Here is a 22,670-nt window from a genome sequence, read left to right as displayed (position 1 = left end):
CTGGAGGGAGGGGGCATTGGTCCATAGAGACTCAGACACATCATCATACCAAGAAAAGGCGCTGAAGGTGCACATAGGGCAAGAGATATCAAATATTTTAAAATGTTACCTCTATTGGATAGTCAATATGGCTAGTACAGCATAAATGGATCAAGACATTAATTAATGTAGTGCATGCTATTCACTATTTGTTCAGTTATGTCTCTGTAAAAGGAGTATAACACAGGTTTACATATGAAGGATCAGTTAGTGGGGCTGAGTGTCCAAAAGCTGCTAGCCATCTCTGCTGGGTATTATTCACAGAGGTCCAAGAGAAATGACATGCTAGGCAGGGTTTGATCAGAATTCTACATAGATCAAACCATAATTAAAATGTGGCATTGTCACATGGTTAACACATCCACTGCCTCTGAAAAACTAAATCTAATACACAAAACTAGCAGCCGTGATGATGCAAATCTTTAGACGCTGCCATTTTAATTCAGAACCAAATGATTGCATATAATTTAATTTCCATTCATAATAGAATAAATCACACAGGTAAAGGTATTGCTGAAAGGTTGAATATAACAAGCATTTCTTTTATTACTGCCTCTTGCACTTTTTGTGATTTGTACTTTAATTTTAATATATTATTATTAGACTCTCAAACTGCAGAGTTGAACTCACTGCCGTTCACATTCCAAGACGAACAGGCTGGGAAATATCAGTATGTACAACCAGATAAAGAAAGGTTTTATAGTGGTAAATAATTAATTTTCAATCTTTCACTGATCAGTGATACTTAAGGAGAACACAGTTTAGGAAAGTATTTACTGTATGTGTTTAGATACATTCTTATTTTACTGTCTACCTGTTAATCTTTCAATTAATAATTTAACAGGTGCCCTTATGCTGAATATGTCACATGGCGTAGCTTTTGTGCTTTCAGTTTTATGACCTGCACCTTCCTGAAGTCTTAATGTCTTTTGGTCACAGGAAATGTAAATGAGGTCCAAAAAAAAAAAAGTTTGCCCAAGCTGATGTCTCCTGGATTCAGTGTCTGCAGTTTAAATCCTGCACCTGAAAGTTGTCTGAGTTCATATATCTGCATAAGAGGTGCACATTAGGTTAATTAAGATGTCAAATTAGCCCAAAGTGAGTGTGGCTGTGAATGAGCCCAGCCATAATATGACAAACTTTCCCAGGCTATTTCCCGCCATGCACATGGTTCAGAAAGCTTGAGAATAAGTTATATAAATGTGGAGTTTACAAAGCCTTTATTTGTTAACTATTGGTTGCAGTATGCATATTTTTAAATTTTTTTGATATGAATTTACATTTACGGTGATGTTTATGTTTTTGGAAAATCAATTACAAATTTAAAGTAACAAGCCATTCCTAATTGAATGTTAACATGACAGGTACATTAATTAATATTTTACAATTAGACACTTAGCATGATTTGGTCTTTCTTCACAATAACATAAGGTTAGTATTGATTTACATGATTATTTTTATTGACTTTATATGCAGATTAGTAAATAATGGATTTTTTCATTTTTAAACTGCATAAAATGCTACATTTTCCTTCTTTTTATTATTTCTAAAAACATTATTTTTCATATAGAAATATGCATAATTAAATGCACCTAGTAATCAGCAAGTATATCATTACAGTTAATGTCATTTATCATTAGTAAGATACTTAATTTTAAATGTTTCATTAGTAAGATTACTTTTGATAAGAAAATAATACTGCAAAAATGCAGTATGTTAGTAGTAATGTTTAAATTGCAAAGTTATACATAAAATTCATTGAATATATTTTACAAACTACTACTAAAAGTACAATAAAATATTATGTACTCAAATACAAAAATAAATTGGATAATTTTACATTCTCATCTCCAAACAGCTATATGACTCATGGGTTCAACCACAGGCTTTACATCTGAAGACTTCTCGCCAAGTTAAATGTGATGCTAGTTCATTCAAAAGAAAGAGGCACCAAACAAAAGAAAACTGTTATACTCACTTAAAGTGTTCTCAATCACAATTACGATATCAAGTACATTTATTGTTTTAACTTCACATTATTAAACCATTTGGAAAAAATGTTTTTTTTTCCACGTTCGGGATGTTTTATTTTAACAGTGCTTTTCTTTTCTTAGTTCTGAGTCTGGTGTTAGTCATCAGCCTTTCCCCTGTCAAGATGAGCAGTCCCCAGATGGAATGTATGAGAATTTCAACAGTGATCCAGATTACTGCAATCAGATGAGCATGGTGTCATCAGAAATGTATGATTCTTTACACTTTTTAATCTTTAAAATTAATAATGATTCAGTTCAATGGCAAGATGTTTCAGTAGTGCTCAGTAGTCAGTGCTGTAGTGTGACCTTTTAGCCTTGTCAGTCTGGGTGCTGTTGTCCCCTTCACATTTTTGTCCAGATCTTCTGTATGTAATCCAGTTTACTTTCTTATCCTAAAGGCATGAAGGCTAGATTGACTGACAAATTTAACTTGGTTCTGAAAGATTCTGTAAACCCTGCATTAATGTCCAGGGTTGAATTTTAGCTTTATACTCATTGCAGCTGAGGTAGGTTTCAGTCTCCATATTCCACTTCAGATAATTAATAAACGGTCGCTGATATTTTCAAACATTATAGTTAAAAGGTCATTAAACAAAAAGCCATCAATCAGTGCAGTATTCTTTATCTTGAACAAACACTACAGAAATGCATTTACTTTGAAGTCTATAAGTCACAATACCTTGAATTATGGTGTAAATAAATGTAAATAAATTGAACAAATAAAGACTTAATAGGGTCAAGTGTAATGTTACAAACAATAAAGAGGTTTCATTTTCCTCTAATGTCACCATGTCATGAGTGTGAAACCCAGATGGCAATGTCTGTATACATTTTTCAGTACTTGTGTGTAACAAAAAGGGATCTCAGAAAATCCACCCATTTTAATCAAGCTATTCACAAATTTGTTTGACCAGATATCTAAGGTGCCTCCTGTGAAATCTCTCTAAGCAGATAGCTTTGCTGTTTACTGCTATATATAGTCAACAGAAATTCATTTGTTGTATTTAGAAATGAACTAATTGTGTTACTCAGCTTGGGCCAGGAAATTTCCAAAAACAAGTGGTCCTCAGTTATTGTGCCCCTAGTTAATTGGATGTATCAGAATACTATATTGTAGCGGGGTACATAGTAATAGTGTATTCGATGTATGTGCTGAGTGCATATTTGTTTCCATCGTCCCGTTTACTGTTCGTTATGTGTACGTCAGTACACTTACAGGGACGGATGAGGGAGAGAGACCACAGTCCCAGGATGGAAAGCATCTGTTCACATTCAGTTACATCCGGTTCATTACTATTTAAACGATCAGGAGGGAAAGAGGAAAAGAGAGAGGAGGTAGGAGAAAGAAGGAGATTTCATTTAACAACAACAAACCATCATTTCCTGCTATTCTTCACATCGCGCTTTGTATCCAGTTTGTTTCTCATTCTGCCGGATTCACTTCAACTCAATCATCGCCAGAAACCCCGGGGTTGGACTTCATTATCCACCACACATTGAGGAAACACGGCGAGATTGTTCAATTTTTCCGGGAGATTCAAATGCATCCATTCTTTCTTGATCAGTCATCCGTATTCAGGACAGTAATATACCCGGACTCAAGTTCACAATCATTGTCATTTCAGTATTCATTTATTATTGTTATTTGTGTTTTGTGTTTGTTATATGTTACTGGGCAAGGGAGGGTTTGTTATTGTATATTTGGTGTTTTCATGTTGCTGCTTTGGTGGAGGGATATACATATATATTTTCTATGTGGGGAATGTGTAGTATTGTTTTGTTATTGTGTTCCATTTAATATATTTATTCACTTATTTTACATATCTGCTTTTGTGTGCTTGTGATTCACCGTCAATTGAGGGGAAAATATTATTTGTTAGAGGTATGGCTTGGTATATGTAGATTCATCTCAGTAATTTATCCAGGCCACAGGTCTTGGTAGTGTAGCTGCCTGCTGGGTAAGGAGTCGGCCGTTACAATATAACTAACTCAATACTTTTTGTTGTATACAGTATTTGTATTTTTTTTTTTGAGTTAATATTATTAGTTCACTGGAGCTCCTTGCCCTTTAATATACTATATACAAATGTAAAAAAACATTCCTACCATTGATCAGTTCTTGCTTTTCCTAGTGACTGGCTTTGGCTTTTGTTGATGGTTACTGCAAAACACAATTTTAGAGGAAACTGTATTCTTTTGAATTAAAACAGGCAATCAGTATGAATATCAGGTATTTTTGGAGTTTTGCTATTATTATTATATGTTTATGATTTTCATTTGTTTACGTTGTTCACTCAAGCATTACTTTTCATGTTTTTTGTCAGTTGTATGTTCAAGCTTTTTTTTTTTTTGTCCTAGGCATAGCCAGACAATAAAGTTGTACTTTAAGTTATTAAAAACAAAATATTTAGGCTGTGCAATGAGTTAAACGTCTTAATGGGGCTGTTTTCTGTAGTTGCTGAAGTAGAATAAAATAACATCTGGAATTATGGTTTGGTATACCGGACCGTTGTATTGTAGTGACGTCTTTGTTAATAGAGAAATGGAGACACCTGGGTCTAAAATGTAAACAAGTAAGGGAAGAACTTTTTGTGAAGGGATGAGGTTCAGAACAGGAGAGATGTAAGGATTGTACAGAAAAGAACAGGTAAAAAGTAATTATCTCAAGAAATACAGTATACAGTGCATCCGGAAAGTATTCACAGCACATCACTTTTTCCACATTTTGTTATGTTACAGCCTTATTCCAAAATGGATTCAATTCATTTTTTTCCTCAGAATTCTACACACAACACCCCATAATGACAACATGAAAAAAGTTTACTTGAGGTTTTTGCAAATTTATTAAAAATAAACAAATTGAGAAAGCACATGTACATAAATATTCACAGCCTTTGCCATGAAGCTCAAAATTGAGCTCAGGTGCATCCTGTTTCCCCTGATCATCCTTGAGATGTTTCTGCAGCTTCATTGGAGTCCACCTGTGGTAAATTCAGTTGATTGGACATGATTTGGAAAGGCACACACCTGTCTATATAAGGTCCCACAGTTGACAGTTCATGTCAGAGCACAAACCAAGCATGAAGTCAAAGGAATTGTCTGTAGACCTCAGAGACAGGATTGTCTGGAGGCACAAATCTGGAGAAGGTTACAGAAAAATTTCTGCTGCTATGAAGGTCCCAATGAGCACAGTGGCCTCCATCATCTGTAAGTGGAAGAAGTTTGAAACCTCTAGGACTCTTCCTAGAGCTGGCCGGCCATCTAAACTGAGCGACCGGGGGAGAAGGGCCTTAGTCAGGGAGGTGACCAAGAACCCGATGGTCACTCTGTCAGAGCTCCAGAGGTCCTCTGTGTAGAGAGGAGAACCTTCCAGAAGGACAACCATCTCTGCAGCAATCCACTAATCAGGCCTGTATGGTAGAGTGGCCAGACGGAAGCCACTCCTTAGTAAAAGGCACATGGCAGCCTACCTGGAGTTTGCCAAAAGGCACCTGAAGGACTCTCAGATCATGAGAAAGAAAATTCTCTGGTCTGATGAGACAAAGATTGAACTCTTTGGTGTGAATGCCAGGTGTCACGTTTGGAGGAAACCAGGCACCGCTCATCACCAGGCCAATACCATCCCTACAGTGAAGCATGGTGGTGGCAGCATCATGCTGTGGGGATGTTTTTCAGCGGCAGGGACTGGGAGACTAGTCAGGATAAAGGGAAACATGACTGCAGCAATGTACAGAGAGATCCTGGATGAAAACCTGCTCCAGAGTGCTCTTGACCTGAGACTGGGGCGACGGTTCATCTTTCAGCAGGACAATGACCCTAAACACACAGCCAAGATATCAAAGGAGTGGCTTCAGGACAACTCTGTGAATGTCCTTGAGTGGCCCAGCCAGAGCTCAGACTTGAATCCGATTGAACATCTCTGGAGAGATCTTAAAATGGCTGTGCACCAACGCTTCCCATCCAACCTGATGGAGCTTGAGTGGTGATGCAAAGAGGAATGGGCCAAACTGGCCAAGGATAGGTGTGCCAAGCTTGTGGCATCATATTCAAAAAGACTTGAGGCTGTAATTGCTGCCAAAGGTGCATCAACAAAGTACTGAGCAAAGGCTGTGAATACTTATGTACATGGGATTTCTCAGTTGTTTTATTTTTAATAAATTTGCAAAAACCTCAAGTAAACTGTTTTCACATTGTCATTATGGGGTGTTGTGTGTAGAATTCTGAGAAAAAAAATGAATTTAATCCATTTTGGAATAAGGCTGTGATATAACAAAATTTGGAAAAAGTGATACGCTGTGAATACTTTCCGGATGCACTGTATGTACAGATGTCTACTTCTCTCCCTTTTGCTTGTGTGGGACACATTAACTGAGCTGCGCTAGTATTTAAATTGACAGTCACTACCAGCTTGTATTGAACATGTGGAAAACACTTTTCCCATATTTCTCCATCCCTGCCTGGCAAAGCTCAAGCTTTATTGCTAACCATGTCTTATCTGAGCTTTGCTGAGCCTTCATCCTTTCATTAATAATAATAATGATAATAATTCTTGGCATTTATATAGCGCTTTTCTCACTATTCAAAGCACTCAGCATCATTCAAAGTTTATACCACCTATCATCCTACCAAGTGGCTAAAGTGAAGCCATGCAATAGGTATCTTATCAACATCTTGTTCCCCCTTACAATGCATTATAAATTTTACATATTTTAATGTAGAGGTCCCACTTGGAGATAAGAACATATTTATTTTAGTACATAACATTGTGTTGAGCGGGGGGCTATACTGTGGAAGTGAGGCTCACCCTTTAGAGACTGGACCACGTTTATTAGAGTATATGAAATCAATGAACCCTTCAAGCCCTGACCCCCACTCTTTTTCCTGTGCAGAACACTTCACCTTATTCACTCCTTCCACTGTATTGCTCATGCTGCTGTTCTGCCAGCAGACGTCAATCGCATATACAACAAGCCCCATGACTCTGTGCAATCACATCTCAGTGCTTTTCCAGAGAAAGGACGCATTGCATTAGAAAAGTCCCCTCGCTTTAACATTCTTATTTTCAAATATAGAGAAATAAAACAAAAACATGAGTTGGCTAAATTTCTTTTTTCTATAATGTCACCAAATTGCAATCCAACTTGTCAAGGAATTCTTTTTGACATTTTGGGGTAGTTTTTCTATTGGGAGTAGTAGGGGTTACCACTAAATATTGATATATCGAAATGTCCCTTTTTAGTGGATACCTACTGACCTAGATGTACAATCCTGCCAAACTTCATCTTTTTAACTAAATGGGAAATACTGACCCAGTAGTAGAGCTCAAGTTGATGTGATAAAATAAGGGATTTTTATTCTCACAAAACATTTCTCCAGAATCCTCTCCAGTAATCAGCCATAATAATAATATCAAGTACACAATTCTTTTTCCTTCTCTTCCTCTGCTGAATGTTGCCTGCTGCCTACCAACTCTGACTCCCCAATGTAAGGCAGCAGAGTCCTTTTTAAGTTGAGCCCAGGAAATTTCCCGGTGTCACACTGTATCCTTGAGGAAGCACTTCCGGGCCATAGAAAAAGTAGGGATGTCCTCCCCAGGGCTGCACTTCCACACTCCAATTCTCAAGCACCCCTGTGGATGTCCCAACTGGGTTACTACACAAGGACCACTGCCATCTAGTGTATGGGGAATGGAACAACTCCTGATCCTCAGCTTTACTTAGTCCGTCTGTTAAATCACACTAGCTGGGCACAAATTTATTCCCTCATCCCGTCGGCCAATTTGCTCCAGATCGCTGTATTGTCCTCCAATCCGTTTAACAAAACATCCTCTGATCAGGCTGGGATTCCTGCTCTCCTCCTACTATCTTATATATAAATGTCTGCGTGTGGAAGTGTGTCTGTCTGTCTGTCCGGCCCAGAAGTGAGAGGCTACAGCATGAAGCTCAAAGAGCTGGCAAGTCGGCCCTAAGTTAACGAGTCAGAGACAAACTCGCTTAGCCCTTAACAGACAAGCGAGGAGAGCACATCGGCAAAACAAAACCTTCGAGGATAAAGAAACCCACTTAGCCGCTGATAGACAAGGGGGGCGAGCACGTGCACAAAATGAAACCGCTGACCCTGCATTTCAATTTTTTTTCTGATGATTTCAATAGCCTCTAGGAGCCTGGGCTTTTTACAGCACAGGTTTATACAGCTAGTATTATATATATCTTTTTTTTTAACAAAACTTGCATGAATATGGCAAATTCTGATGCAGGTTGAATGAATAGATATCTAATTTTGTATGCAAGAATTAAATTTGCTGTTTGTTATTCTGTCCAATGAACATATGCCTTTTCAGCTCAAGTAATGAAACTTGTTCTTGTGTTTACTGTACCTTTTTCCGCAAACGAATGAAAATGCAGTATACATTCAGGAAAACCTTGATTATCCACCTCTCGATTGACTGTCAGTCTCCGTTAACGTCAACTGTCAGGGCCAAAAAAAAAAAAAAAAACATTGCGCATGCCAGCGCCTCCCCATCACGGTACAACTACTGCCATGCGATATGAGCGAGATATGCATATTGGAACAACTCTCCCTTGTGCAGTGTGTAGTGTTCTTCCCCAGCACATGTCATGCCGCATTTTGAAATTACAGTGTCAGTCACATACCTTCAGTTTTAATAGCATTTCATAGCTTTTCTCTTTTGTTTTTATTAATCTACTATACATTGTTGTGACTGATCAGCGTATGTGTGTGATGTTGGGATTGTCACAGAAAAATTGAAATTATTAAACATTTATGAAACATCGAAACTGCTTCAAGTATTGCTTTAATTTACAGAGTAGGAAGAGCAACAGTGAATGATATAAAGCATGATGCCGACAAAATTGAAAAACATGTTGAAAATGGACACCACCGGCGGTAATCTTATTCTGTATTAATGTTAATGTTCTTCTGTATTGCATTTTTCTTTTTAATTCTGTTATATTATGCTTTGTTAATATATTGTGACGTGCAAGGAGCTTATGATGTGCTATGCGGGAAAAGGGTAGAATGAATGCTGTAAATGATGGGACTGGGTGAAAGGCTTCTGTTCTGTAAGCAGCGGGCACACCTCTTAGGAGAAGTTAGGAGAAAAAGGAAGGTGCAGCAGAAGGGTGTTTTGAGTTAGGAGTCAGGAGACAATAAGCAGGAGTGTTTGCAGTACAGAAAAAGACAGTACATGAGTGGCAGGAGATAAACTGATTGGTAGGAAAGCTTTCTTTTATTGTTTTGGAGGTGTGCTTGATAACCCAGATAACGGAGTATAAGACAGGGCACCATTTGTTACAAAACAACGACTCCATGTAAAACGCAGAAAACTCCAGTTACCTCCGAGTTGTATTTGTTTGTTACGCTGGTTGTTACAATATTATATGAATTCATTTTGTTAAAACTACATTATATTTTGCTAATATAGTTTTGTTTTGTAAATAAATGCAACTATTCCCTAAACTAATCTACTGTATATGATATTTAAAGTAGCTGTTCCATTATCCGTCGTTTCTCTTACTCGTCACAGCCTTGGTCCTGACCCCTGACAGATAATCAAGGTTTTACTGTACTAGTTTTAAGTGTTTTTTAGTTCCACTGAACCAAAGGGTGCGGTACAGTTATGAGAGATTGTTTGATAGTTTGGAGGCCAACAAAAGAGGGAAATTGTAAGACGTCTTAACATATCAGTAGTCCTCAGTATTGACACTCTTGTTTTTATGAGGTTATACTGTATAATGCTTGTTTGAATTGATTTTTACATAACAGGTTTAAATATGTGTAACTCAAGTGAAGTGAAAAGCAAATATCTTATTTGGTATTGGTTTCAGGCTGCTTCACAAGGATGAAGAATGTAAACAACTTGCACCTACAGAAAGAGACAATAGATGGCAAGAGGGGAAAAGCTGGCCATCAGTGAAAAATAATTTTATATGTACATCAGGTAAGAATATTATTTTTTAGGGTATTAAAGCCTTAGTAATTTTCGATATCTGCTTGTTGTTCTTATCTGCTGTGAATCATTCTTTGTGGAAGACTTTTACAGTGTTTTCTTGACAAATAGTACTTTGTTATATAAAGGGGTACAAAAGTGTGTCAGCCAAATGAAAAATAATAATGGTGTTGATCATATAAAATGTAAAGAAAAGTAAATGAGGAAATAAACTGTTTTAAAAAGTTACACATTTTAGCTGTTATACTTACTAGCTGCAACCTTGCAGTTAACTAGTTCTCACGGGTGGTTCATTGCTTTTCTTTAGTTTTGTCTACAGACAATTCTTTTTCCCTCTGTTAGTTAAATCAACTGTTACATGTCTTTTTCATCGTGTTTTTGTTTATTTCTATAATATTGATTTTGTTGTTTACCATGCTTGCTTTGGCCATGCTTCCCTGTTATACTATTAACACACTAAAACATTAAATTCTAGACAGTCATACTTTTTCTCTGAAGCTCTGTTTCTTTGACCAGATACTCACTTTAACTCTGCATGTCATTTTCTTGGAAAGATCAGGTATGGAAAATGTGGTGTTCATAGCCTTTAGATTACTACTTGAACCACTGCATCATACATGGACAGATTTTTAGTAGTCTTTGCACTAAAAGGAAGTAATTCTCTATACATTTTCAAAAGGGTGAGAGAATATGTCTTATGTTTTTTTAAGAGGATTTAATTTGAAAAGATATCTAGTGCCAAGGCAACACAGATCACCACCCAACCAGTGGAGATTCCGTTAGCAATTTTAGTAAGTACCTTACACTGACATTTTTCTTCTGCTGAGAACACTATCCATATATTTTGTGGTCTGGAACAGGTTTGTACCTCTTGGTCCTTACCGTCTGTCTCATTTATTTCAAAACATTGTATTAACACAGATACTTCATGATGCATACACACAGATTTTAATGGAAGCACACTAGCTGAAGAGCTGGTGGTTCCTTTGTCATTTGAACCACATTATTAACTGATGACTTGTTTTAAGATCATAGCTGGGCACATGACTGATTAATAATAATTAATAATTCATTACATTTATATAGCGCTTTTCTCAGTACTCAAAGCGCTATCCACACAGGGAGGAACCAGGAAGCGAACCCACAACTTTCCACAGTCTCCTTACTGCAAAGCAGCAGCACTACCACTGCGCCACCTGATTATGCATGTAAATTAGCCATGCAGTACAGTGCTGCCACCACACAGGGATCAATGTTATATATCCAGTGGCAGTACTCATAATATTCTATTTATGGGGAACTAAGGCAGTGTTTCTTTGCCTTTACAGTCCCACAACCCAGTTTTGCCTTTTTAAATTTATTGTGGACCCACTAGCAGCCCCTCCTTTAACTGCCACCTTATCGTGGTGGAGGGGTTTGCGTGTCCCAATGATCCTAGGAGCTCTGTTGTCCGGGGCTTTATGCCCCTGGTAGGGTCACCCAAGGCAAACTGGTCCTAGGTGAGGGATGAGACAAAGAGTGGTTCAAACCTCCTATGATGAATGAAAACTTTGGACGGCATTTTCCCTTGCCCAGACGCGGGTCACCGGGGCCCCCCCTCTGGAGCCAGGCCTGCACCCATAGGGCTCGGCCGGGCACAGCCTGAAGAGGCAACATGGGTCCCCCTTCCCATGGGCTCACCACCTATGGGAGGGGCCAAGGAGGTCGGGTGCAGTGTGATTTGGGTGGTGGCCGAAGGCGGGGACCTTGGCGGTCCAATCCTCGGCTACAGAAGCTGGCTCTTGGGACGTGGAACGTAACCTCTCTGAAGGGGAAGGAGCCTGAGCTAGTGCGCGAGGTCGAGAGGTTCCGGCTAGATATTGTCGGACTCACCTCGACGCACAGCTTGGACTCTGGAACCAATCTCCTTGAGAGGGGCTGGACTCTCTACCACTCTGGAGTTGACCCCGGTGAGAGGCGCCGAGCGGGTGTAGGTATACTTATTTCCCCCCGACTTGGAGCCTGTTCATTGGGGTTTAATCCGGTAGACGAGAGGGTAGCCTCCCTCCGCCATCGGGTGGGGGGACGGGTCCTAACTGTTGTTTGTGCATATGCACCGAACAGCAGTTCGGAGTACCCACCCTTTTTGGAGTCCCTGGAGGGGGTGTTGGAGGGCATACCTTCTGGGGACTCCCTCGTTCTGCTGGGAGACTTTAATGCTCACGTGGGCAATGACAGTGATACCTGGAAGGGCGTGATTGGGAGGAATGGCCCCCCCGATCTGAACCCGAGCAGTGTTTTGTTATTGGACTTCTGTGCTCATCACGGATGGTCCATACCGAACACCATGTTCAAGCATAGGGTTGTTCATATGTGCACTTGGCACCAGGACACCCTAGGCCTCAGTTCGATGATCGACTTTGTGGTCGTGTCATCGGACTTGCGGCCACATGTCTTGGACACTCAGGTGAAGAGAGGGGCGGAGCTGTCAACTGATCACCACCTGGTGGTGAGTTGGCTTCGATGGTGGGGGAGGATGCCGGTCAGGCCTGGTAGGCCCAAACGTGTTGTGAGGGTCTGCTGGGAATGTCTGGCAGAGCCCCCTGTCAGAAGTAGCTTCAACTCCCACCTCCGGCAGAACTTCGACCACATCCCGAGGGAGGTGGGGGACATTGAGTCCGAATGGGCCATGTTCCGTGCCTCTATTGTTGAGGCAGCTGACCAGAGCTATGGCCGTAAGGTGGTCGGTGCCTGTCGTGGCGGCAATCCCCGAACCCGTTGGTGGACGCCGGCGGTGAGGGATGCCGTCAAGCTGAAGAAGGAGTCCTACAGGACCCTTTTGTCCTATGGGACTCTGGAGGCAGCTGATAGGTACCGGCAGGCCAAGCGGAATGCGGCTTTGGTGGTTGCTGAGGCAAAAACTCGGGCGTGGGAGGATTTTGTGGAGGCCATGGAGAACGACTTTCAGACAGCTTCGAGGAGATTCTGGTCCACCGTCCAGCGTCTCAGGAGGGGGAAGCAGTGCAGTGTCTATACACTGTATATGGTGGTGATGGTGCGCTGCTGACCTCGACTCGGGACGTTATGGGTCGGTGGAGGGAGTACTTCAAAGACCTCCTCAATCCCACTAACATGCCTTCCAATGTGGAAGCAGAGCCTGGGGACTCAGAGGTGGGCTCCCCCATCTCTGGGACTGAGGTCACCGAGGTGGTCAAAAAACTCCTTGGTGGCAGGGCCCCGGGGGTGGATGAGATACACCCGGAGTTCCTCAAGGCTCTGGATGTTGTAGGACTGTCTTGGTTGACACGCCTCTGCAACATCGCATGGACATCAGGGACAGTGCCTCTGGATTGGCAGACCGGGGTGGTGGTCCCCCTCTTTAAGAAAGGGGACCAGAGGATGTGTTCCAACTACAGAGGGATCACACTCCTCAGCCTCCCTGGAAAAGTCTATTCAGGGGTCCTGGAGAGGAGGGTCCATCGGATAGTCGAGCCTTGGATTCAGGAGGAACAGTGTGGTTTTCGTCCTGGTCGCGGAACAGTGGACCAGCTCTACACCCTTAGCAGGGTCCTGGAGGGTGCATGAGAGTTTGCCCAACCAGTCTACATGTGTTTTGTGGACTTGGAAAAGGCATTCGACCGTGTCCCTCGGGGAATCCTGTGGTGGGTACTCCGAGAGTATGGGGTACCGGACCCCCTGATAAGGGCTGTTCGGTCCCTGTACGATCGGTGCCAGAGCTTGGTCCGCATTGCCGGCAGTAAGTCGAACCCGTTTCCAATGAGAGTTGGACTCCGCCAGGGCTGCCCTTTGTCACCGATTCTGTTCATAACTTTTATGGACAGAATTTCTAGGCGCAGCCAGGGCGTTAGGGGGTCCGGTTTGGTGGACTCAGGATTGGGTCACTGCTTTTTGCAGATGATGTTGTCCTGTTTGCTTCATCAGGCCGTGATCTTCAGCTCTCTCTGGATCGGTTCACAGCCGAGTGTGAAGCGGCTGGGATGGGAATCAGCACCTCCAAATCCAAGACCATGGTCCTTAGCCGGAAAAAGGTGGAGTGCCCTCTCAGGGTTGGTAGCGAGATCCTGCCCCAATTGGAGGAGTTCAAGTATCTCTGGGTCTTGTTCACGAGTGAGGGAAGAATGGTTCGTGAGATTGACAGGCGGATCGGTGCGGCATCCGCAGTAATGCGGGCTCTGCGTCGGTTTGTCGTGGTGAAAAAGAAACTGAGCCGCAAGGCAAAGCTCTCAATTTACCGGTCGATCTATGTTCCTACCCTCACCTATGGTCATGAGCTATGGGTAGTGACCGAAACAAGATCGCGAATACAAGCGGCTGAAATGAGTAAGATAGGGTGAGAAGCTCAGTCATCCGGGAGGGGCTCAGAGTAGAGCCGCTGCTCCTCCGCATCGAGAGGAGTCAGATGAGGTGGCTTGGGCATCTGATCAGGATGCCTCCTGGACGCCTCCCTGGTGAGGTGTTCCGGGCACGTCTAACCGGGAGGAGGCCCCGGGGAAGACCCAGGACACGCTGGAGGGACTATGTCTCCTGGCTGGCCTGGGAACGCCTCGGGATTCTCCTGGAAGAGCTAGAAGAAGTGGCCGGGGAGAGGGAAGTCTGGGCATCTCTGCATAAGCTGCTGCCCCCGTGACCTGACCTCGGATAAGCGGAAGAGGATGGATGGATGGATGGATGGATGGACCCACTAGCAGCCATGCAAGCTGCCCCTATGGTGAAACCTGCGTGATTGGAAGAGTGGGGGATCCCTCCTCACTTACAAATGGGGAAACATATTATGCAGTGCTGTCAATCACTTAGGTGACCCAGCACGAATCACCGGGGATCCACACAGTAGTTGAGAAGCACCAAGCTAATGTACTAAACTCCCCAACCCCCCCCCCCCCTCCCCCCACCCCACACACTGTGCTCAAAAAAATTAAAGGCACACTGTTTACTCAGAGTATAGCATCAAGTCAATGAAACCTCTGGGATAGTGATCTCGTCAGTGTAGTAGCAGAGGGGCTTGTTAATCAGTTTCAGCTGCTTTGGTGTTGATGAAACGAACAACAGGTGCACTAGAGGGGCAACAATGAGATGACCCCCAAAATAGGAGTGAATGGTTGAACAGGTGGAGGCCACTGGCATTTTTCCCTCCTCATCTGTTTTTTCACTAGTTTTGCATTTTGCTACAGTCAGTGTCACTACTGGTAGCATGAGGCGATACCTGGACCCCACTTAGGTGGTAACTTCTCCAGGATGGCACATCAATACGTGCCATTGCCAGAAGGATCGCTGTGTCTCTCAGCACAGTCTCAAGGGCATGGAGGAGATTCCAGGAGACATGCAGTTACTCTAGGTGAGCTGGACTGGGCCCTAGAAGGTCCTTAACCCATCAGCAGGACTAGTATGTGCTCCTTTGGGCAAGGAGGAACAGGATGAGCACTGCCAGAGCTCTACATAATGACCTCCAGCAGGCCACTGGTGTGAATGTCTCTGATCAAACAATCAGAAACAGACTTCATGAGGGTGGCCTGAGGGCCTGACATCCTCTTGTGGGCCCTGTGCTCACTGCCCGGCACCGTTTAGCTCAATTGGCATTTGCCATAGAATACCAGAATTGGCAGGTCCACCACTGGCAACCTGTGCTTTCCACAGATGAGAACAGGTTCACCCTGAGCACATGTGACAGACGTGAAAGGGTCTGGAGAAGCCGTGGAGAACGTTATGCTGCCTGTAACATCATTCAGCATGACTGGTTTGGTGGTGAGACAGTGATGATCTGGGGAGGAATATCCATGGAGGGACGCACAGACCTCTACAGGCTAGACAACGGCAACCTTGAATGGCATTAAGTATCAGGATGAAATCCTTGGACCCATTGTCAGAGGTGCAGTGGGTCCTGGGTTCCTCCTGGTTCCTGATAGTGCCCGGCCTCATGTGGCGAGAGTATGCAGGCACTTTCTAGAGGATGAAGGAATTGATACCATTGACTGGCCCCCATGCTCTGCTTGCCTGACCTAAATCCAATAGAACACCTCTGGGATATTATGTTTCGGTCCATCCGACGCCGCCAGGTTGCACCTCAGACTGTCCAGGAGCACAGATCTGGTAGGATATGCCCCAGGACACCATCTGTTGTCTCATTAGGAGCATGCCTGACATTGTTAGGCATGCATACAAGCACATGGGAGCCAGACAAACTACTAAGAACGATTTTGAGTTGCTGGAAAGAGATTTCGGCAAAATGGACTAGCCTGCCACATCACTTTTTCACTTTGATTTTCAGGGTGTCTTTGAATTCAGCCCTCTGTAGGTTGATAATTTTCATTTCCATCCAACGATGTGTCATCCTTTTGTTCCTAACACATTATCCAGTCCATATCAGTATAGATATCCAGCAGGATTTTTTTCCCATTGAAATATGATGTGTTTTCAATGTGTTCCTTTAATTTATTTGAGCAGTTTATATAAACACATGCAAAATAGAAATCCGACTGGAGTAATGCCCACTAAAGGCACACGTGCCTACGAGCACTATTTATGTTCTCTTCTACATTATTTTCTCATCTTTGGGTGAATCAAAGGGACTACCTGGTTGGTGCCCCAAAATTTCCTTCACTGTTCCTGACCCGGCCAAAGGTGGCATAGTTGGTGGAATCAAAGGCCGGAGCCATGACAGGGAACCTAGCAGAACTCGTCCAGAAGCTGGCAGAGCTAGTAGCCCAGCTACAACTCCAACACACCAAACTGCTGGACAGAAGATGCTGATATATACCAGGAAGGTAGGGGGACAAGGGCCTGTGATGATATGGAGGGTTACCTCCTCATTTTTGAGAGCACAGACACCCAGTAATGCTGGCCACATCGCAAGTGGGGTCACCTTCTGGCCCCATTTCTAAATGGGGAGGCGCAATCAACCTACAAAGAGCAGGCCACTGAGGACTATCCCACCCTGAAGAGGTAGCTCCTTTCCCGGTATGGGTTTAGTGCTACTTTACAGGCCCTGCATTGCCGGGACTGTAAATTTGACCCAAAGCGCCTAGGAAGGGCTCAAGCATTTCAATCTATGAGGCAAGATGGCTCACTGGCTGTAGCCAGGAGAGAACACAGCTGAGAGGACAACAGAGATTGTGGCCACTAACTCTCTTGCCCACACCCTCCCGAAATACCTGCTTTGCCCTGGGTGGATATGGAGGCGTAGCTCGAAATCAAAGTGCCACTGCACCACCAGCCAGACTGAATGCCCAGAAAAACGACACCACATCTGCCCCAGTTGGATCACGAAGACCGAATGACCACAAGAGACACTGAGACACCTCCACGAAGCAAGGAGCGATCACCCCTGCCTCCCTGGTGCTACTGATGCCACAAGCTTGGGCATACAATGGCAACCCCCACAGAGAAGACCTGATGGACTGTGGCTGGGCTCAAGGAGACAGGTACTGTTTTGCGGTTGCACCTAGTCCTCTTGCAATTCCTTTTACAGGCACGGCCAGAGTGAACTGACACCCTGTCCAGGCGAGGAGAGACCCAGCCATGTAAAAAGGCAAGTAAGGGGGCATCCACCCAGTATGATCTCATGGATCTTGATTAGGGTGACACCCCTGACCCAGTCACCTCCCTGCAGCTTTGGTTTTGTAACCTGCTTGTATCTTTCAAATGCAAGCAGTGGAATGACAATTCCATGAAGCATGCAAGAAATGCGGTCACTGTCATTGACAGACAACCTACTGATGGGTCTAGCCAATCCAGTCCTAACTTTGTCCTTGAAAATGATCTGCTGTATCAGGTAACAGAAAGTCAGGATGGGGTCCAGAGCTAAAGCCTTGTCCTTCGGCCCTACCACCAAGAAGTATGTGACTTGGCTCACATTCACTTGCTGGAGGCACATTTGGGCGCTGAAAAAACCCTGGAGCACATCACGGCACTCTATTTATTCAGTGTGCATGATGAAGAGGTATGCTGCTTTTGCAGGTCAGGCCCGTAATTTAAATTGACCCAGATACCCCAGTGGGATTGTGCTCCTCTTGTCCCCTTGTCCTATAATCAATATCCCCTCCATACAGCTCAGTATGGACATCATCAGGCTGCTTGATCCTTTGGCTAGAGGACACAAATACATCCTTGTTCTAGTGGACTATGCTACCCAGTTCCCAGAGGCCATAACCCCTCTGGGTGGCTATTTCCAAGACCAGCCCTGGAACTGGTAGGGTCTTCTTGCATGTCAGCATCTCCAAAGAGATATTTACAGACCAGGGGATGCCTTTCACATCATGGACCTTCAGGGAAGTCACCAGGCTCCTCCGCATCCACCACTTCAAAACATTCATTAATCACTTCCAGACAGACAGATGCTGTGGAAGGTGGTGTGGATGAACAAGAATGACTGGGACCAGCTCCTGCCTCTTGACTTGTTTGCCTTTTGGGAAGTACCACAGGCCTTGAGTGGGTTTTCCCACTTTGATCTGCTATATGGCAGACAGCTCCAGGGACTGTTTGACCTTGTTCTGGGTGGACTGGGAGGAGGAAGCCATGCCTTCATTTTGTGACATCATTGAGCAGGTGTCTGAGTTACAGGACTGCAGCGAAAGAACATCTAGAGCAGCACTCACAGGCCCAGTTGTATTGAAACTCTCGCCATCGGTAGGGCTCTATGATTTCCACAATGTGGAGAACACGGACAGAATCATGGAACTAACGCATAAAAATGGATTTTAGATTTAAAAAGGGAAATGTGTGGAATTTAGAGACTGAAGGGGAGACTGTTACAAAACTTCACATTATATTAAATGTTTGAGTAATCTGTAGTTCCATAATCCACATACCATTTTCTAGTTTGTTGTTTTTGAAGCAAATGCAATTCTTTGTAGAAATCTAGTAATGCCTTTATCTGTTTGTGCATGTGTTTCTGTATGTTTTCTTGTTAAACACAAGCAAGCTAGTTATCCGCATGAGACAGGTGGTAATGTTGAAGCGAGCAGTATCAGATAATAATAATAATAATAATTCATTACATTTATATAGCGCTTTTCTCAGTACTCAAAGCGCTATCCACACAGGGAGGAACCGGGAAGCGAACCCACAATCTTCCACAGTCTCCTTACTGCAAAGCAGCAGCACTACCACTGCGCCACCTGTTAGGACAATATAGGACAATTAGATACTCCAACTACATTCAAAAAACTAAGAAACACAAGCTTATCTGCAAAATTGAGAGCACAACAAAAGCCCAGAGACTTTTACAAATCTAGACAGCAACTTTTCTGAAAGTTTTGCCTGCATACCATAGACTGAACACAAAAGTATACTTGCAGTGGCCACGTCAAATCTAAAACCAATCTCAAGATCAAGGAGAAATTAAGATCAATGAGTGTTCCCCTTCGGGAAACACTAAAGGAAACAACAAAATCATCAGATGTAAGATGCCAGTTTATGGAGGACTTTGTGGCCATGTGTGCGGAGTCAGACATACCACTCGAAAAAAAATGACGAAGATGCATCCTGTCTTTATTAAGCATTATAAACCGGGAGGCATGCTGCCCGAAAATGAGAGCAGTCTTCATCAAACTCATTTGCCCTGTGTCTTAGAACAACATATGGATGCCGTTCTTTGAAAGATTTATGGCAAGAAAATTTATGTTGTAGTTGATGAAACCACTGATAGCCAAGACCACAGCGTTCTCGACAAAGTGATAGATGAGTAAGCATTTGGCTGTATGGTAATTCGTTTATTTAGGCAGTTTTAATTGTAAGGGATGTATTTACTGTAAGTCACTGCACTGATTAAATTATATTTAGCCAATATTAACAGTCTTTCCCGTAGAAATATTATATTAGTGAATGGCGTTGATTGTCAACAGATTCCCTTTTGAAAATTAACAATGATGTTTCTGGATTTGATAAATGTTTTACCTCGCGGTGACGGGGCATGCAAGGTCTGCATTTGACTCTTCCACTATAAACTCGGCACCTACAAGTAAAAGCAGAAGAGCAGGCTACTCCTCAGATGCAACAAACCCGTAAAAGTGGGTCTCTCTTTTTTCTTTTAATTCCCGGATATGGCCTCTTCCAGACTAGTTAGCTTTTGCTTTGTAATTAATTACTTTAAGATATGCAGTAGACAAAGCTATAGATGTATAGCTTTTTAAGCTACAGATGTAATTACAGTATGTACATTTTCAACCTGTAAACATTTGAAGTTTAAGAATCATTAGAAATAAGTGACATAATTACAGATACTGAAGACCAGTACTTTCTGGCAGATGTTATCTTTATGGAGAGCTTCAGTGTTTCCATTTTTTCACTGGCTTTACTTCAGTCCCTTCACAAAAACCAGCTGAATCCTAATGACATTTTAGCAGTGGTTACAGACAATACATCATACTGTCTGAAAGCATACCAGGAGGATTTAAAAGGGGTTATGCCTAACAGAGTGCATTCAACCTATTTGTGTCATGTCATCAGTTTGGTGGGAGAGACCCGGCAGCACTATAAATATTTCAGTGAGGCTGCATCACTAGTGATGTGGGTAATGTCTGCCTTCTTCAAGAAGCCTGCCAGGCTGTCACTGAAAGAGATTGTGCTGACCAATGCCCCCCAGGTGGAATAGCTGATTCAAATGAGTATGGTGCCATGCTGAACATATCCAACTCTATGTTCTTTCTGGCTGAGGACACATCAGCTCAGGCTGTAACAAATATCCTAGAACTGATTGAAACTGAGGAAAAACTGGACACCCTGAAAGGAAAGTTAACCTTCATCTCAGAGAGAATTCTGGAGGGCACTCACTGTCTTACCGCAGTCTCAGCATACAACATCATGGAGGATCTGGGCTCCTACCTGATGAATGGAACTGCAAAAACCTATGGCTTTGGTACCAAAACTGATAAGCTGTTGATTCAGATGGGCATGCGACTGAGGAGAGAAGTGCTTAACCACCTGTATGATACATTCCACCTGGCCTTTGCTAAGTTTTCAAAACACTAGGATGTCAATCCTGCGAAGGAGGTATATAAGCTGGTCAGAGAGTTTGATCTCGGTCAGGCCCCTGCTATGGTAAAACATTTGTGACAGTTTAAGGTCTCTGAGACCCCTTGCACCCTCAGACTAGACGTCAGATACCAGATGAAAGTCCAATAATAATATTTATTATAATAATAAAGTGCACAAAGCACCCTCCACTCCACAATACTCAATAATAACAATAATCCTCCTCACTCCCAGACACGTTGCCACCCTTCCACCCAGCTCAGCTCAATGTACTGGGCTTCCCAGAGTCCTTTTATACACCCTGACCCGGAGGTGTTCCTGCCCAATCAGTCCACAGTTCCTTATTCCTTCCGGGTCAGGGTAAACAGTCCTTTTCTTCAACCCGGGAGCACGTCGTTCCTTCCTGTCACGTGACCATGACGTACTCCCGGGTTATAGGGCACATAAGAGCCCACGAGCCCCCGACTCCCGGTGGCCCCCAAGGTATCCAGCAGGGCTGTGTATAAACACTACATATTCCATGAGGCCCTGCTGGAACTCGGGGCACGATCATGCTGTCCGGAGAGCTCCTCCTGGCGGCCTGGGGGTGATGGCCAGAGTTAGAAACCGGCAATCCACCACACATTGAAGGATACACAAAACTAAAACTTCTGATGAATCCATCAACAGAGTTAAGTGAAGAGTGGACGGCATATTTGCACTGTGCTTCAAATGAGGATCTCTTTTCTTCTGTGGAGCTGGCTGATTACTTGGAAAAGTGCAAGACAGTATTTTCCAAGTGTGACAGAGAGAGCATTGCCCTATATATATTTCCCAGGCAGCTCAGCTGACTGTGAGAGAGCTTTAGTAAATATAAGACTCTCCTCACAGACAAGAGAGAGTCACTCAGTGAGCTAACGGCCAAGCGCCTCACAATTATGTACTTCAATGGGGATGTCTGTCATAGATTGAAATAAACCAAATTAGCACATCTCCAAGTTAAAACAAATTGTACTGATTAAGGGCATTAGAATATAATGACTGTTAGTTTGCTGAATTCAGATGTTTAAACTTACAAATTACATTTTTAGTATATGTATTTTTCAATCATGCCTTGAAGTTTTATTTATTCTTTAGTTTATGCTCTGAACTTCTAGCCATTATGTTTAGGTACAATAAGGTATAGTTGTGTTAGTGTGCTGTATCATTAAAAGGAATGTAAAGTGTCATTTTACTATTTTTGTTTTATTGTAGCTGTTGCTACTTTCTCACAGTAAAAAGAATTGGTTAAAAACTTCAAAATATATTTCAAGGAAAAATAAAATGGTGAAAATCAAAAATCAGAAAAAAAAAAAATATCGTGTACTCAGATATGGGGATGGATATTTGAGGAGTAAACCACAAGTCAATGATTATGTTTTTATATTATGTACATTAAAGAACCATCAACAATACATCAAATCAAATTAATAATATATTGAACAATTATAAAAGTTGAATAAATCAGACTCTGCAGCTGCATGAATAAAAGGTCAAAGTACCACTTCCAGTTAACAGAAATAACCCCAAAGTTTATAGAAATGTACGGTTTGCACCTAATACTTGTAAGCAAAATTTGGGTGACCTAAGTGAAGCATACTCAAGTTATCGTGTTTACATACACACACGCACACACACAGACCGAC

At 42.7% G+C, this 22,670-nt stretch overlaps 1 protein-coding gene across 8 annotated transcripts in view; it reads left to right on the top strand.

Moving 5' to 3' along the window:
• cacna1c (calcium channel, voltage-dependent, L type, alpha 1C subunit) overlaps positions 1 to 22,670 on the top strand; it is a 1,063,887-nt gene that overhangs the window by 1,030,732 nt on the left and 10,485 nt on the right. For all 8 annotated transcript variants that reach the window (XM_051921415.1, XM_051921414.1, XM_051921413.1 and 5 more), the window contains 2 exons: positions 2,154 to 2,279; positions 9,920 to 10,032. In XM_051921415.1, coding sequence (XP_051777375.1) covers positions 2,154 to 2,279; positions 9,920 to 10,032 — 239 coding nt within the window. The remainder of the gene's footprint in view (positions 1 to 2,153; positions 2,280 to 9,919; positions 10,033 to 22,670) is intronic.

Source organism: Erpetoichthys calabaricus, chromosome 18 (genome assembly GCF_900747795.2).
Source record: "Erpetoichthys calabaricus chromosome 18, fErpCal1.3, whole genome shotgun sequence".
Lineage (NCBI taxonomy): Eukaryota > Metazoa > Chordata > Cladistia > Polypteriformes > Polypteridae > Erpetoichthys > Erpetoichthys calabaricus.
Note: the sequence above shows the minus strand (reverse complement) of the source record. Positions and strands in the feature narration are given on the sequence as shown.